The sequence below is a fragment of the Colius striatus genome, chromosome 3, assembly GCF_028858725.1.
Source record: "Colius striatus isolate bColStr4 chromosome 3, bColStr4.1.hap1, whole genome shotgun sequence".
NCBI classification, from domain to species: domain Eukaryota; kingdom Metazoa; phylum Chordata; class Aves; order Coliiformes; family Coliidae; genus Colius; species Colius striatus.
In genome coordinates, this window is record NC_084761.1 from 94,265,941 (window position 1) to 94,283,139 (window position 17,199).

The 17,199-nt window shown below is 47.7% G+C and overlaps 2 protein-coding genes across 2 annotated transcripts in view; one reads left to right on the forward strand and one right to left on the reverse strand.

Moving 5' to 3' along the window:
• The first annotated feature begins 292 nt into the window (after positions 1–292).
• LOC104551050 (octopamine receptor) lies at positions 293–9,383 on the forward strand. Its single transcript, XM_061993229.1, has 4 exons — positions 293–311; positions 433–721; positions 7,282–7,458; positions 8,708–9,383. The coding sequence occupies exons 1-4, from the start codon at positions 293–295 to the stop codon at positions 9,381–9,383; spliced, it is 1,161 nt and encodes a 386-aa protein (XP_061849213.1).
• Positions 9,384–14,522: 5,139 nt separating this feature from the next.
• Positions 14,523–17,199, reverse strand: part of EIF2AK3 (eukaryotic translation initiation factor 2 alpha kinase 3) — a 49,050-nt gene continuing 46,373 nt past the window's right edge. The window contains exons 16-17 of the mRNA XM_061993693.1: positions 16,336–16,398; positions 14,523–15,174 (exon numbers count right to left, since the gene is read on the reverse strand). Coding sequence (XP_061849677.1) covers positions 14,998–15,174; positions 16,336–16,398 — 240 coding nt within the window. The 3' untranslated portion in view covers positions 14,523–14,997. The remainder of the gene's footprint in view (positions 15,175–16,335; positions 16,399–17,199) is intronic.

The window sequence follows — 17,199 nt, forward strand, 5'->3', positions numbered from 1 at the left end:
ACCTTGGGTTGGAAGGGACCTTAAGGATGATCTAGTTCCAGCTCCCATCTTTTGTTGAGATGGCATGCTGCTCAGTGGGATTTAGCAGAGCTGCCTTAACTTAGGATTTCAGTTGCTTGCTTGTCCTCTCTCTGCCCTCAGTACATCTCAGTTTTTCATACCACACTTCACCTGATGATACCTTTTCCCTCACAGGACGGTGTTTAATTGCCATGAAGGACTGCAGCCAGCACTGCACATTCATCATCAGGATCTCAGACACTTCTGTTGGACTGATAACCATGGGACAGTGATGGCCCAGACACAGCAGGGTATGAGGATTTTTCTTGCAGTAAATGAAGCATAAACATGATCTCTGTACTTCCTTTCATAGACTTGTACTTGTCATGTTCATGAAAGCCCTTATTCCCTCCCCCTTCTCCTCTCTTTCAGATTTTAACAGTGGGAAGATGCTGATGGACACAAACGAAACTTGTCTCTCTAATTTTTCCTCTGCTGCCTCCTCCTTTGTGAAAGGAGGTGGTCCATTGGCAGGGGTCGGCCTCCAAGAAGTGATCATTGGGCTGATACTGACCCTCATTGACTTGATCACGCTCCTGGGAAACACAATAGTCTTCCTCTGCCCGCTGGTGGAAAAGAGGCTGCGCACCGTCACCTACATGTTCATCATGTCCTTGGCCATGGCAGACTTCCTCGTAGCTTGTCTGGTCATGCCCTTTAGGTAAGGAGTGCTGGTAAGGCAGGATCAGGCAGCAGTGTGACATCTCTCCTGGCTCTGCAGCCACTCTTCGAGCAGGGCTGGCTCAGTGTTCACATGGTCTCCAAAGAGCTTAACTGTGGGTCAGTGCTTCCATGCCTCAGTTTCCCTACCCTTTATAATGCCTTAAAATGACTAGAGGAGAATTCCAAAGGGTATTTTTCTTGTTGGCTGTAGAGGGACCCTGACTGCTGGTCTGAACTAGATCTCCAGCTTTTCAAATGGCTCCAGTGCACTGAGTTCCCTCTTTCAGGACCAGCTCTGTGTTGCATGAGGTGATTTTTGATGCTCTGAGGAGATCAAGTGCACCCTCAGTAAATTTGCTCATGACATGAGGCTGGGCAGGTGGGTAGACCTGCTTGAGGACAGGAAGGCACTTCAGAGGGCCCTCACCAGGCTGGAGTGATGGGCTGAGGCCAATTGTATGAGGTTCAACAAGGCCAAGTGCTGGGTCCTGCACTTGGGCCACAACAACCCCAGGCAATGTTCCAGGCTTGAGGCAGAGGGGCTGGAAAGCTGTCCAGGGGGAAAAGGACCTGGGGGTGTTAATTGACAGCAGCTGAAGATGAGCCAGCAGTGTGCCCAGGTGGCCAAGAAAGCCAATGGCATCCTGGCTTGTATCAGAACTAGTGTGACCAGGGCAGGGATTGTCCCCCTGTGCTCAGCACTGGTGAGGCTGCACCTCAAGTGCTGTGTGCAGTTCTGGGCCCCTCACTACAAGAAAGACACTGAGGTGCTGGAGCGTGTCCAGGGTCAGGCAACAAAGCTGGGGAAGGGTCTGGAGCACAAGTCTAATGGGGAGCAGCTGAGGGAACTGGGGGTGTTTATTCTGGAGGAGGCTGAGGGGAGACATGATCACTCTCTGCAACTCCCTGACAGGAGGCTGTGGTGAGGTGAGGGTTAGTCTCTTTTCCCAGGGAATGAATGATAGGACAAGAGGAAATGGCCTCAAATTGCAGCAGGGGAGGTTTAAGATTGGAGATTAGTGAGAACTTTTTCCCTGAGAGAGTCGTCAGCCCCTGTCCCAGGCTGCCCAGGGAGCTGGGGGAGTGCCCAGCCCTGGAGATATGTAAAAGACACACAGATGAAGTACTGAGGGACATGGGTTAGTGATGGGCTTGGCTGTGTGAGGTGAAGTGTTGGACTCGATGATGTTAAAGGTCTTTTCCAACCATAATGATCCTATGACTTCAGAGGGCAGTTCTCCATGCTTGAGGTTTATTTTCACAGGAGCTTCACTACCTGGCTCAAATACAGTATATCTAATCCAGAAAGCAGGCTCTGGCTGTCTTGTGCTGCAGAATGGCCAGATTTGTGTAAAGCAGAAGGCTGGCACCCTTGTTTAGTGTTCCTGGAGCAATATGAAGAAGCTGAACTCTTTTCACCTTCTGTGCCTCAGTTCTCACAGAGCTTTCTGTGCTTCTGAATTTGGCATCAAAAGTTATTTTCCCAACAAGTAATTAGAATCTCATAACTATGAGTTCATAGTGTCAGGTGGAATGGAAAAAAAAAAAAGCAGTTAATGATGCCCTTTGAAAAAACATTGCTGTCAATTTAAATTCTAAGCTTGGTGAGTTTTTAAGTTCAGATCCTGAAAATATCCATCTGTATTCACCTGCCTCTTCCCTCCACCTGGTGCTACACATATCTGCCCTGGGGGTTTGGATTGCAGCTCAGTTGTAGGATGATCCCCTGCTGCTCTCCTGTTACAGTTGGTGGGAATGACAGTAGGGATTTAGCCAGGAGATTTCTATTGCTGGTAGTGGGGGTTTTGCTCTGTGTTGGAGAAAGATCACAGAACCACAGAATCTTAAGGGTTGGAAGGGACCTCAGAAGCTCATCCAGTGCAACCCCCCTGCCAGAGCAGGACCACTTAGAGTAGGTCACACAGGAACATGTCCAGGTGGGTTTGAATGTCTCCAGAGAAGGAGACTCCACAGCCCATCTGGGCAGCCCCTGCCAGTGCTCCCTCACCTCAACAGGGAAGAACTTTTTCCTTGTATTTCTTTTGGAACCTCTTATATTCCAGTTTGTGCCTGTTGTCCCTTGTCCTATCATTGAGAATAGCCTGGCTCCATCCTCCTGAAACCCTCCCTCTATGTATTTGTAGACATGAATGAGGTCATCCCTCCACAAAGATGGGATTGTAGAGGTGGCTCTTTGCCAGGCAGGGGTGGGAAGGGTCTGCAAGCTGGCTGACTATCAGCAGCTCTGAGTAGGTATGTGGGTGATGACCTGGCTGATGTGGCTGCAGCAGTCCGGCTATCTGCTTCCTTCCCCATTTCCAGTTGTAAGGCTAAACTGGGCTGGAGCTGGTCTGCAGCTGGTGGTGGTGGAGTCTGCAGGGCCTGAGCTGGGCTTGCCTGCAAAACAACGTGGTTCCCCCTGCCAGAGGGGATGCAGAAATGATCTGTGTGCTCCTATCAATAGCACCCACTCATTTTTCCCAAGAGAAGCTCTGGTTCCCACTGCACAGATGAGGCCACTGCAGACCACTGCAGCCTCCTAGAAATAGCACAGGGCGTCAGACACCAAATCTTAGCTAAAGCAACAATCCTTCTCCTACTTAGCATTTCCATGTGCTATTTATTTTTTGCCTTCCCATGTTCTTTTTTAAGCTCAGAAATGAGAGGTTTTCAACCTGGTAGAGCCCAGGTGTCTCAAGGAGTGCACAGCATCCCCTGCTCTTACACCCACACCAACCATCCCTCCAGCACATCACCTTCTCCATTTCCCCAGTCTTAGGAATGGCAGCACCTCATTTGCTCAAAGATGAGAAAGGCTCAACAACCCCTGCTTAGGAGTGAGTTCCAGCTGATAATCGCTAGCACTGCTTCCTCTTTGATTTTCCTGTTGTCCACTTGACTCCTCTGGTGTCTCCACATTCTGCTCGTGCCTGGCAATATCTGTCCTCAATTTCTTGTCTTGTAAATGGAGTCTGGGCATTTCTAGATATCCTCCATCCTCGTTACTTCTGCCTCCCAGCTACTGATGGGGTATTTGCACCCTGGGCAATGGGAGGGAGCAGTAACTAAGAGCAAAGGCAGATGGGTGTCTTGGCATGTGTAGCCTCCCCTGCCAGACTGGTGGCATCCCCCATCACTGAAGAAAGACTTCTTCCTTGGCAAGGAGAGAAAGGGAATTTGGCACTGGGTTTTGCTCAGTTAGGGATGAAGGAGAAGGGAATTCCTGCTTCTGGGGTCCCAAAAAAACATGGAAGGAATGAGAAGAAGCAGAAAAAAATGTCTGTAGCTTCTCAGACCCAACAGCAAAGGAGAAGAAGGGTACAGCAGGGATGAGGAGGGGAACACAGCTGTGAAGAGGGTGAGGGGAGAGGAAGGATCATAGAATGTTTTGGGTTGGAAGAGTCTTTTAAAGATCATCTACCCCCACCCTCCTGCAGTGAGCAGGGACATATTCCACTAGGCCAGGTTGCTCAGAGCCCTGTCCAAGCTGACCTGGAATGTTTCCAGGGATACGGCATCTACCACCTCTCTGGGCAACCTGTGCCAGTTTTTTACCATCTTCATTGTAAAAAATGTCTTCCTTATATCTAGTCTGAATCCACCTTGTTTTAGTTTGAAGCCATTACCCCTGATGCTATCAGAGGGCATTACAAGGGGGAAAGGATTTCCATGAAAGCCAATGGCTTTGCCATGCAGCCACAGAGAGAACAGCCCACCTAGGAGAGTGGTGACTTAGTTAACAGCAACCCAGATTCCGAAGGGGAGCAAAGACCAGAGCAAAACTGATGTTCTGTGCCCCTCCTGAATGTCCTGGTGTTGCCTGGCATGAAGACTTGCCAGCTCTTGGTGGGCCACGTTGTGAGGAACAGACCCTGCAGGCTCAACTGGCAACGTTCAGCCCTGCTGATGAAGTGGCTGTTGTTTCACATCTTTCCCAATGGTTTGGCTTCATATCTATGTTGCTTTTGGGAACTGCACTTTGCTCCTCAGCTGGCATATTAACACATGCCAAAGAGAAAGAAAAGAAATGATCTTAGGAGCCATTTCAGCTCTGGAAAGTATGATAGAAAGGAAAAATAAGGTGGTTTCTTGGTGCCTTAATTTTGTTAGAGTAAGGCTTCTGTTTTGCTCCTGGTTTGGCTTGTTTGAAGGAGTGGTTCAGCTGTGCTTAGCTTGTCATCTGGATACTCCAGCCAACCCAGGCTGAGTATTTCCAGCTCCTCTTTTCTCTTACAAACAAAAGTGAAATAGAGGTGACTTCACTTCTGTTCATATTGTGTGTTTCTTTGGGCTTTTGTTGGTCGTTTTTTACCAGTATAATCATAGAATCCTAGAATGGTAGGGGTTGGAGTAGAGAGGGAGAAGAATCTCCTTTGACCTGCTGCCCACATTCTTCTTGATGCCCCCAGGATGCCATTGGCCTTCTTGGCCACAAGGGCACATTGCTGGCTCATGTTCAGTTTATTATCAACCAGCACTCCCAGGTCTCTCTCTGCAGAGCTGCTCTCCAGCAGGTCAATCCCCCAGCCTGTCCTGGTGCATGGGGTTGTTCCTCCCCAGGTGCAGGACTCTGCACTTGTCCTTGATAATGCCCAAGCTGCAGAGACTGTCAGAGAAAAGGGAATGGGTATCCACCACCCTGTGCTGAGAGAACATCTGCTAGGTCAGGTGCATCCCACCAGATGTGTGCTGATGAGAACTAGCCACCTGCTCAGCTGGGCTCTGTGTGCAGGGATGCTCATGAGAGCAGTGTGGTCTGCTTCTGGAAGGCCACAATGCTCACACCACAGGCTTTGCAACTTCTCTGGGGAGAAGGAAGGCTTCTGAGGAGTGGCTATTAATGGATTCCTGCTTCAACTTCTGTATGTCTCATGACCCCATCTAAACAAGATCCATGAAACTTCTCCCTGTGTGACCAGTAGGAACCCTCCATGCAGCCACGTGGAGGTCACCACGGTGCAGGGACAGGTTCTGCTGTAGATTAACATCGACTTGAATTTTTGCCTAGCATTTACATAACATAAAGCTGCCAAGGGCTGGGGCCTTTCAGCAGCACTGTACCCACCTAGAGCAGCCCTTGTGCTCAAGAATAACCTCCACAAGGCATTTTAATACTCTGTTGCTCATTAGATGCAGAGCAGACGTTGGTTTCTGACTCCTCTGCCATCAAGTTGACTCTTTCTGCCCTTGCCAGAGCCCACCTGAGTGCACAGCAGCCCTATTTTCAGTGTATTTGACCAGCAAGCTGTGAAGTTACAGGATAATTAAAGCCTTGCAGGACTAGGTAGTTACTCAGCCTTTCCCATCAAATTCACACGCAACAGTTCCTTCGGCAGCACCGCAGGAGTTGCAGAAAGCTGGTGAAAGAAAGGGGGAAGTAAATGGCATCTAACTGGATGCTATAGAAACATGCCTGAGCCTTCCTACAGCTGCCATATGTTCCTGCCTTCGCTGCTCGCTTCTAACAGGCCCTTTTTGACTTCAGAAGATATAATTTTGGCATAATGTCTGCTTTTTGCTGGTGTGTTTATCCTGCTGAGGCACTTGTGAGCTGCACACCTTATGAGCCATGGAGGCTTCCTCCTAAGAGTTTGAGTGGGGTTTTTTTTCAACCCAGAGCTGAAATCCTCTAGTTCTGAAACACAAGACCAGATGAAAAGTGAGTTTCTTGGAGGAGAGAGCAACTTCTGTGCCCTAGGAACTGGGCCATTGGCAAAAGCTGTGGGAAATAAAGCTGTGCAGATGAAAAGGAGGTTGTGGAGTCTCCATCCTTGGAGGTCTTCAAGACTCACCTGGACGTGTTCCTGTGTGACCTGACCTAGGTGGACCCACTTGAGCAGGGGGGTTGGACTAGATGATCTCTAAATCATCTAAATCCAATCCCTACTATCCTGTGATTCTATGAAAATTTGGGGAGCTTTGAGGTGCAAAACACTTCTCTTGAGGCATCTACTTGGAGTGCAGGAAAGAAGCATAGGTTTGGTCTTCACTCATAGAATCAAAGAATCACAGAATGGTGGGGTTGGAAGGGACCTTTATCTAGTCCAACCCCTCTGCAGAAGCAGGTCACACAGGAACGTGTCCAGGTAGGTCTTGAAGACCTCCAAGGAAGGAGCCTCCACACCCTCCCTGGGCAGCCTGTGCCAGGGCTCCCTCACCTCACAGTGAAATAGTTTTTCCTTATATTTAAATGGAACCTTTTGTGTTCCAGCTTCATCCCATCAGCCCTTGTCCTGTTGTTAGATACCATAGAAAAAAGTGCTTCCCCAACCTGACACCCACCATTTAGATATTTGTAAATATTAATGAGATCCCCTCTCAGTCTCCACTTCTCCAGACTAAAATGTCATGCCCCACCTGTGGCTTATTGCCACAGCAGCATTTTGAGGATGAATCCCTGCTGTCAAACTGAGCTGCACCCCCATCTGTAGTTAAACAGTTGTATTTTTTTTGTAGTTAAGCCCTCAGAGTTAAAATACCATGTTACCTCAGTGAAGTCTTGAAGCAATGCCTGAAATCCACCCTCCCAGCTTTGACTTGAACCCATTTCTCTTGCAGCATCATTTACGAGGTGACAGGGATGTGGTTGTTTGGGAAGCTGTTCTGCAAAGTCTGGATCTCCTTTGATGTCATGTTCTGCACTGCATCCATCGTCACCTTGTGTTTCATTAGCCTGGACAGATACTGCTCCGTGGTGACCCCATATCACTATTCAAGAAGGATGTCCCGTGGCAGGTGAGTGGAGCTGCTCCTCACTTTGGGTCCTTCCAGATTCTGACTTGTCCATGGCCTGTATTGATTCGATGCCAAATGACCTATTGACAGTCACTGCCCAAAAGCAGAGTGATGTGGCAAAAGCATCTTCACATCTTTTCAGACTTGGCAGAAAATGTTTAATGTGGTGCAGGAGAAAATGAGAAGGCAACTGAGGTGGTTTGATGGTGCTCCTGGGAAAGCACTTCTCAAGCTAAGGATGGATTGTAAACGGTGGTAGAAACCAGAGATGTACCTACATCTCCTGCCCCTTGTAGGCATTTCATGGGAATTTACTGTTGAGGTGAGCGAGCCCTGCCCCAGGCTGCCCAGGGAGGGTGTGGAGGCTCCTTCTCAGGAGGTTTCCAAACCCATCTGTGTCCCCTGATCGAGGGGAACCTCCTTTCGCAGGGAGTTGGGCTGGATGAGCTCTGGAGGTCACTTCGAACCCCCACCATTCTGGGATTCCATGATTTCTCCCAGGAACTAGGGGAAATGACCTCCAGAAGAATGCATGTAGCAGTAGTCTTCCTCCTCTTAAACACATGATGTTTTCTCAAGTGATACTCATGGGGGAACTGAAGTAAAAACAGGATGAGCTTCTAAGCTCCTGTCCAGGTTTCACATGGGAATGTTGAAATGAGGACTGCAGGGTGGAGGAAGTTGCCTGAGGAGGGGCAGAGAGGAGGCAGCAGCTGCGGGGTGCATGACAAGGTGGGTTCAGGCTCTTTTGGGGATGTTTTTCCCCACTACAACTCTTGTTGTGCATGGTTTGTGGAGAACAGGCAGTTGCCAAAAGGAGAATGGGGCTGTTCAGGCCATCAAGTCATAGAGCAAGTGGTGATGGTACTGAGGATCTGGTGTCCATCCAAGGCATGAGATAATGGGCAGACATTAAAGCTGAAACCAATCAGAAAAAAATCTGCATGCTGATGTTTTAAATATTCATAAAAACCCTCAGTGAAACTTTCCCTCCTCTTTTTCAGGCAGCTCTGAGAATCCCTTACGCTGACCCCAATTCTGTAAACCACAGACCCAATTACCCACTCATTAAGAGATATTCATGTGTGGACTCGTTGTACCCTGGCTTTTTCCCTTCTCCAGGCCCTGTGGGACTGCTAAGCAGTGACATATCCCACACAGGTTACCATGGGGATTGAATTGTACTGGATGTTCTCAACTCTAAATTACTCAGCCCCTCTCTCCCCTCCCCATCTCTCTCCTCTGGCAGATGCATCGTGATGACCTGCACGGTCTGGGTATACTCCTCCCTCATCTCCTTCCTTCCCGTCATGCAAGGCTGGAACGAGATCCCTGGGGTGGACTTTGATGCAGGCAGAGAATGTATCTTTGTCACCAACTGGATTTTTGCCATCGTGGCTTCTGCTCTGGCATTCTTCGTCCCATTCATGGTCATGTGCAGTATGTATTTCTTCATCTACCGAGCTTCCAGGCTCAAGGCTACTCGTATCATGTCTCAGAGCCTGGAGATTCACTACCACCCCAACAGCAAGCGGCAGAACCACCTGCAGCTGGAGAACAAGGCCACACGGACCATCAGCATCATCATCTCAGTCTTTGTGCTGTGCTGGCTGCCGTACTTTGTCCTGAACGTCTGGCTGGCCGCCAGAGGCACCGACTCCAGCAGCACCGTCTTGGTTGACACCTTCAAGATCATCACTTGGTTGGGGTATTGCAACTCTACCATCAACCCAATGCTCTATGCTTTCCTCAACAGGGACTTCCAACGGGCCCTGAAGAAGCTGCTCATTTGCAGGCACAGGTCTCAGGTGGACATTGGAGAGGACATGGTTTCCATCGCCACCTTTTCCAAGACTGCTCCAGACTTAGAATACAGCATCACGGGGCCTGTGCCCAACAGTGCCCTGAAGGGCAAACCCAACTAATGGGGATTCAGTTGCTGGAGGCAGTGGAGCAGAAAGTGCCAAAGCACATCCTGATGGGAGAGTAATGGGCAGGAAAACAGGGGAAGGAGGGGCTGGAAGATGACAGTGGGAGGCACATGACACAGACGCATTCCTTCATCTTCCAGTTTTACAAATGAGGAACTCGGATATTTTCGGGGTGATTTGTTATAACTAATGGAGTTAATTCTTTCCTGGGTAATCATTTTTTTAATGAGCATTTCCTAAGATAAATTCAGGCTTCAGGCTGGGGGGAAAAAAAAATATCAGTATGATACTGTGAACTTGTCCTTGTGTATATCCCAGAATGGTGGAGGTTGGAAGGGACCTCTAGAGCTCCTCCAGCCCAACCCCCTGCTAAAGCAGGTTCCCCTCACTCAGGGGGCACAGGAATGTGTCCAGGTGGGTTTGGAAACCTCCAAAGAGCCTCCACACCCTCCCTGGGCAGCCTGGGCCAGGGCTCCCTCACCTCAGCACCAAAGGAGTTTCTCCTCAGGTTATGGTGGAATTTGCTGTGTTGCAGCTTGTGCCCATTACCCCTTGTCCTGTCACCCAGCACTGCAGAACAAGGACTGGCCCCATCCTCTGGACACTCAGTCTTTGGGTGTTTATCAGCATTGGTAAGATCTGCAAAGTGAGGTGGGACAGTAGTTCTTTCTTCTCAATCCAGTGTAGCTCTCACTTTGCACTTTACATTACAAATTTGTCCAGACAAGTCCACACATGTCAGTGTATGGGAGTTAGGAGGGATGTAGTCAAAGAACAGAGGTGACTTCTTTACAAAGGCACTACTCTGCAGTCAGGGCTCGTGCTCAGATTTCCATTCATTTCTGAAATATCAAGAGGTTCAGAGCTTCTGTGAATTACAGGTAACTCACAGGTCTTTCCTCATTCTGGAAGGGAATATCCCATGCTGCAGATCCCAGGAGATGAGCAGGACTCGCTGTAACACCGAGAGCACTGAGTGCTCTGGGGGTTCAAAGGAGGCTGGCTACAGGTCACCAACCAAAGAGGGGATAGTGAAGAGGGATTCTTACTTGTGTTTTGCACTGTGATGTCTGTGCCTTGATGCTGTGAGTGTAGCTACAGAGTACTGCTGGACCCCACAGCTGTGAAAAAAAAAAGATCATTAATGGGAACAATTATTTTTACCACTCCCGAGAGCTTGTCTGGACTTCAAACAGCATCACACATCCCCAGCTGCCTGGAGGAGGGCTGTGGAGGAGCTCCCTGAAGCATCACCCTAGAAAGGCAGCACTGTAACAGTGAGCAAAGGTAAGAGCTAAGCCCCAGGAACACAGCTTTTCTGTAGCAGGGTCCTGTGAGGGCTGGTGCCTGCTCAGACAACAGCCATGGCTTCCTCCAGCGCAGTTCTGGTGGGGGCTCATGCTGGTTTGCACAGGAGGGTCACTGTCCCCAGAGCCTGCTCTGCTTTGGACAGGCAAGGCTTCTGCAGCCTGGGAAGCAGAGAAAACACAAAGCAAAGAGATCCAGGCTAAAACTAACTCACTCAGAGGGGTGAAGAAGGTCACAGTATTAATGAATAAAAGGGGAGGCTAGTAGAAGTTCTGAGTCCCTGTGCTCTTCCAGCTCAAAAGCAGTAGAAGGTCGTCCTCAGAGGTGTAGCAAAAAGCAAGCAGCTACTGCCTGGAGCAGCTCAGCTACTGCAGATGCTGGTACAAGAATCAGAAGTTCTCTGCCAAGAGCCTGGTAGAAGAAAAAACCCTAGCCTGGGGCTGCAACTCCTGTCAAATCAACTCTTCATGGAGTGGGTGAGGTCTTCCACCTGACAGGACTCCAGTAACAACAGGGAAGAGGTGAGCCTGCCCTTATTCTGGGGGAAGCATCCAGAGGGCACAAAGCTGGACAGGGCAGGAGTCCTCTCTGCCCAACTCTCAAGCCAGTCAAGATCTTGCTGAATGGCAGCACAGTCAACCTTGACTATGAGCCATCTGATGTCCCTGGAACTAGGGTTATCACGTAGAGACTGGGATCTCACAATCAAGGTGGAAAGCTGCTGCTGTCACCCGTACAGAGCCAAGACAAGCTTCTCTTCATTGCTTCCTCTTCCAGGATGAGAGCAAAGAGCAAATGCAGATTAGATCAAATGCCTTCAGTCTTTCAGTCATGGTTTGCTATCTGGTCTGAGTCAACTGAAAAATATCCCCAAAAGGCTGTGCTGCCATTCAGGGAGATCTGGACTGGCCTGACTTGGGCACAGAGGAACGTCCTGAGGTTCAACAAGGACAAGTGCAGAGTCCTGCATCTGGGAAGGAACAACCCCATGCACCAGCACAGGCTGGGATGGACCTGCTGGAGAGCAGCTCTGCAGACATAGACCTGGGAGTGCTGGTTGATAATAAACTAACCATGAGCCAGCAATGTGCCAAGAAGGCCAATGGCATCCTGGGATGCATCAAGAAGAGTGTGGGCAGCAGGTCAAGGAAGGTTCTTCTCCCTCTCTATTCTGCCCTGGTGAGGCCTCATCTGGAGTCCTGTGTCCAGTTCTGGGCTCCTCAGCTCAAGAGGGACAGGGAAGTGCTGGAGAGAGTCCAGGGCAGGGACACCAAGATGATCAGGGGACTGGAACATCTTCCTTATGAGGAAAGGCTGCAGGCACTGGGAGTGTTTAGCTTGGAGAAGAGAAGGCTGAGGGAGAAATTATCAATGCTGGTAAATACCCAAAGGGTGGGTGTTGAGAGGATGGAACCAGTCTTTTTTCTGCAGTGCCCAGTGCCAGGACAAGGGGTAATGGGCACAAGCTGCAACACAGGAAGTTCCACTGGAACAGGAGGAGAAACTTGTTTGCTATCGAGGTGAGGGAGCCCTGGCCCAGGCTGTCCAGGGAGGGTTTGGAGGCTCCTTCTCAGGAGGTTTCCAAACCCACCTGGACACGTTCCTGGGCCCCTTGATTGAGGGGAACCTGCTTTAGCAGGGGGCTGGGCTGGAGGAGCTCTGGAGGCCCCTTGCAACCCCCACCATTCTGTGATCATCTGACAGAAGGACAGGGATAGAACAGTGGCATGTAGTATAATTAAAACCCGTTTTAAAAGAACATAGGAGGTGCACTCCTCTAGGTAGGCTGCTTCTAAAGAGCTGACAAAACAGTCCTGGAGCTGATAGGGGTGTTGAAGCCCACAGAGGTGTTTCATAGAAGTATCCTGTTCCCCCACTGCTGAGGCAGAGCAAGTAGAGCTGTCAGCAACAGGGAAACAATCGCTTGTAGGCAAGATCTGAGTTCAGTGGGAAACTTCTCTGGTTATGGAAAAGATTTTCTTGGTCAAACCCTGCAGCAAAGCCAGAGACACCACACTCCAGCATCCAGTGCAAAGAGAAGCAAAGACTCACTGACACAGGCAGGAGAGTGGAGCCTGGCCAGGTACTTTTGTGGCTGGGCCTGTACCACACCAGGTAGGATTTGCACGTGCCTCTGAGGACAAGGGTGACGTCCCAGAACATGCAGACACATTTTGTGTGAACACATAAGGCAATTTTTGGTGGTGAAATGCTGCAGGGCCCTTAGAATGGGCAGCTACTTACACCCAGGCACAGATGTACAGCAAGTTAAAAATACCTTATTCCTCATTTCCTGTGCTCCACCTGTAATCACAGAGCTGGCAGGGAAGGCAAAGAGCTTCAAATGTGGCCATTTAGCTGTGTGTTTACACCTGATCCTAACAGGGAACACGCTTAACTGGCTTCTGTTTCAACTCAGCTAACCCCAATATAATTCTGTTTCTGACCAAATATTCACTGCAGCATTCAACTGGACAAGCCTGTAGCCAGGAGAGCACAAGCAAGCCCATCTTTGTAATCCTCTTTTGCCTTATCACAAAGCTGCAGAGTGTCAGCAGGTTTAATTGCGGGTCCCAGTGTCACACCACAGTCCAGTGACCCCCCCAAAAGGATCTGAATCCAACATCTTTCTAAGAAACTGATTTCAGAGGCCAGAACTTTTAACAAATTTAAGCCTGCGAAACAGGAAAATTCAGTTATATGAAACCAGTTCTAATTGTGTAAGAATTACCTCTTCTTCTTCCCTCTCTGTTAACAGCTGACTGTCTGCATAACCCACTTGGTACACTGTCTCCCTTCCAAGCAGCATATTCATCTTCACATGCACTGTGGCAAGTCTGGTCACAAAAAGCAAAGTTACATGAACACCATCACCCACCTCTCATGTTGCAACTGCACCAGGCTGCTGTCTGCAGCAAGCACTGATGCAGGGCTTTGAACAGAAAGAAGCAACCAACCATCCAATTGAAATCTTATAAATAAAACCAAAAAGAGTTTATTAAATCATTTAGACTTGAAAGAAGTCACAATAATTAATGCACTCAACAATTACAGCAAGTGCATTCTGTACACCACCAACCCAAATGGATTGATCCTCTAGTTTATAAATAAAAATAAACATATTTACAGGGAGAAATGAAAGCATGGCATTAGGCAGTTAAATCAGCAGATTACACAAATGCCTACCAATTGATTTTTTTTTGGGGGGGGGGGGGTGTTTTACAAAGTACAAATCTACAAGATTACATATGACAAGTATGACTTCATTAGGTTTAAGTTTTTGCAATCACAACTTTTTCATACAGGATTTTTCCTATGGCTCTCCAGACCACTGCCTATTAAAAAACCCTCCTTTTAATGGCAAAAAGCTCCTTTTCCTTCTCTACAGCTTTATCTGTATAAAATGCATTCCCTAGAACCATAGAATGGTAGGGCTGGAAGGGACCTTTAGAGATCATCTAGTCCAACCCCCCTGCAGTAGCAGGGTCACCTAGATCAGGTCGCACAGGAACGTGTCCAGGCGGGTCTTGAAGATCTCCAAGGAAGGAGGCTCCACACCCTCCCTGGGCAGCCTGGGCTCTCTCATCCTCACAGTAAAAGTTTTTTCTTATATTTAAATGGAACCTTTTGTGTTCCAGCTTCATCCCATTATCCTAGATCTACCCATTTCCCTAAGATCTACTACAGTGCAGAGGTATGAAATGATTTCCTCTAATGACTGGCTACAATGAGTGACAGTTTGTACAACTGTGGTACTTTTTTGCTTTAAAAATAGTGCAGATTCCCAGTTTACCCACTAGGGACAAAAAAAAATGGAGTCATAAGTCAGTTCCAAATCATTTCACCAAAGAGCAAGTGATCCAGACAGATACTTACTAGGCTTAGAGACTGTAACTCACTCTATAAAAATACAGTATCTTAATTCTATTTACACGTTACAGATCTCTCACTTACCCAGCAAGCTGATATATGTACAAGCTTCAAAAAACCCCAAACCAACCCCAAGAAACCCCAAACCCTTGAAAAACAATAATGGAGCACAACATTGGTAAGCACAGTAGCTGGATGCATCCACTTAGGAGAGCTAAGGTAAGAAAAAGGGAATGTGAGAAGTGTGGTTACTGGCTTTCATTGGCTGTCAGAGTAAACCAAAATCTGTCCAACACGTTTTATACATGAAACATGGCAACAAAAGGTTGAAGTAAACTATTTCCAAGATAAGACATTCTGTATCATAGGATCCTTCTGCTGAACAATCCCTGGGAAACCTGCCGAGTGGAAGAAGTGATCCTGAGGATAGTTATTTGCTTGGTTGTCTGGAATGCTTATTTCCTGATAAGCTCATTGTCCGTGACCTCTGCCTAAGCACTGGTTTCGGTGGCAGTTCCAAGTCTTCAAACACAGGATTTTCTATGATTGCTGCAGCCTCTGGCCTTTCAGTGGGACTTGGAGAGAGCATGTCCTTCACCATGGTGTACTAAAAGAAAACATGACATGTGCTACATGAACCAAGTCATAAATTCTTGTTAAATGTTCTGACTTCAATTGTAGCTGTATCAACAGGTGGTAAATGTCCCCAGTTGCTTTCTGAGTGATTTGGGCACTAGTGCTTTGGCACAGTAGATGGAAGTGCACTAAATATTTGAAGAAGTATCACTGTGCATCTCTTAAACTGTCTTAACTGTGGAGGACTGCAATCAATTTGGTAAATCAAATCTGATCCAAGACTCAATAGAGTTATAAAACCTTTACATCATTTGCAAGCAAAAAACTCATTAAACACATGAAATGTAATGTATGAGTAATGTTTAGCTTCATGTGTAAGCCACTGTGTTTTAAGCCACATAGTAATTTTTCACACCAAATTGGAGGTTTTCCTTTAAATATTCAGGTAGTTTGACTATTTCATAGAATCATAGAATGGTAGGGCTTGGAAGGGACCTTTAGAGATCATCTAGTCCAACCCCCTGCAGAAGCAGTTTCACCTAGATCAGGATCACACAGGAACATGTCCAGGTAGGTCCTGAAGACCTCCAAGGAAGGAACCTCCACACCCCCCCTGGGCAGCCTGTGCCAGGGCTCCCTCACCCCAACAGTGTAATAGGTTTTTCCTATGTTTAAATGAAACTTATTTTGTGCCAGCTTCATCCCATCACCCCTTGTCCTGTTGCTAGATACCACAGAATAAAGGGATGTCCCAACCTCCTGACACCCACCATTTATATACTTGTAAATATTAATGAGATCCCCAAATTTATCTTAAATTTAATCAGAATCAGTGTCCTATTCCAGCTGAGCACAGCACATCACATTGCCCTGAGCAGCCTGCATCTGTAAACCAAGAAAACCTGGTCTCCTTTAGCTGCTGCTCTGAAGCTACCATGGACACCTGAAAGCATCTCAGCCTTTTAATGGGGGATTTTGTTCATCACCCCCTCTTGATCTGCCACTGTATCACTTTAAACATCTCACTAAGAAGAACACAGCACAATTTGCTCATATGGTTTCCCACTTGAGTGATCCAGTTGCTAGATTTTTTTTTGCCTCCCTTTTTAACTGCAAAGCAATTAGAAAGCAAAGGAAAAAAGCTACAGCTATCAAAGAAAAAGCTCCAGTTAATAGCATCAGACATACTCACCTCTTGTGCATATTTCTGAGTGAACAGTGCTGGAAACTTCAAATTTCTAACATCACTTAAAGTCTGGAAAAGTATTAAGGAAAACATGTAACTTTTCAAAAACTCCATTCTTTGGTAGCATTACACTATTGCTCTTAGAAACAAATGCAAACAAATCAGCTTGATGGAAACAAAACCTTGGCTTAAAGCCTTGCTTTAGTGGCCAAAAATCACAACATACCTAAATGGGCAAATTGCTGTTTCCCTATATATATACAGCCTATAATGTTACACAATTGTCTTTCCCACTTGGGCTCTACAAAGCCAACAAGTGTGTGCACTACCCATAATCCCCAAGATCACCTGCACCAGTATTAAGACACATTAAATAACAGAATTACAGAATTTTAAGGGTTGGAATGGGCCTTAAAAAGCTCATCCAGTGCAACCCCCCTGCCAGAGCAGGACCACCTAGAGTAGGTCACACAGAACTCGTCCAGGTGAGTTGGAATGTGTCCACAACCCTGGAGTCTGGGCAGCCCCTTCCAGTGCTCCCTCACATCACCAGGGAAGAAGCTTTTCCGTGTGTTTCTTTGGAACCTCTTATGCTCCAGGTTGTACCCGTTGTCTCTTGTCCTATCATTGGCCATCACTGAGAACAGCCTGGCTCCATCCTCCTGACACCCACCATTTATGTATTTGTAAACATTAATAAGATCACCCCTCAGTCTCCTCCAAGCTCAAGAGCCCCAGGTCCCTCAGCTTGTCATCACAAGGGAGATGCTCCACTCCCTTCATTACCTTTGTGGCCCTGCACTGAACTCTCTCCAGCAGCTCCCTGCCCTTGAATTGAGGGGCTCAGAACTAGATACAATATTCCAGATG

Excerpts from the sequence above, each read along its gene's own strand:
- LOC104551050 (XM_061993229.1), top strand. Across the intron at positions 722-7,281 it reads TGTCTGGTCATGCCCTTTAG|CATCATTTACGAGGTGACAG; the intron begins GTAAGGAGTGCT and ends TTTCTCTTGCAG. Across the intron at positions 7,459-8,707 it reads AGAAGGATGTCCCGTGGCAG|ATGCATCGTGATGACCTGCA; the intron begins GTGAGTGGAGCT and ends CTCCTCTGGCAG.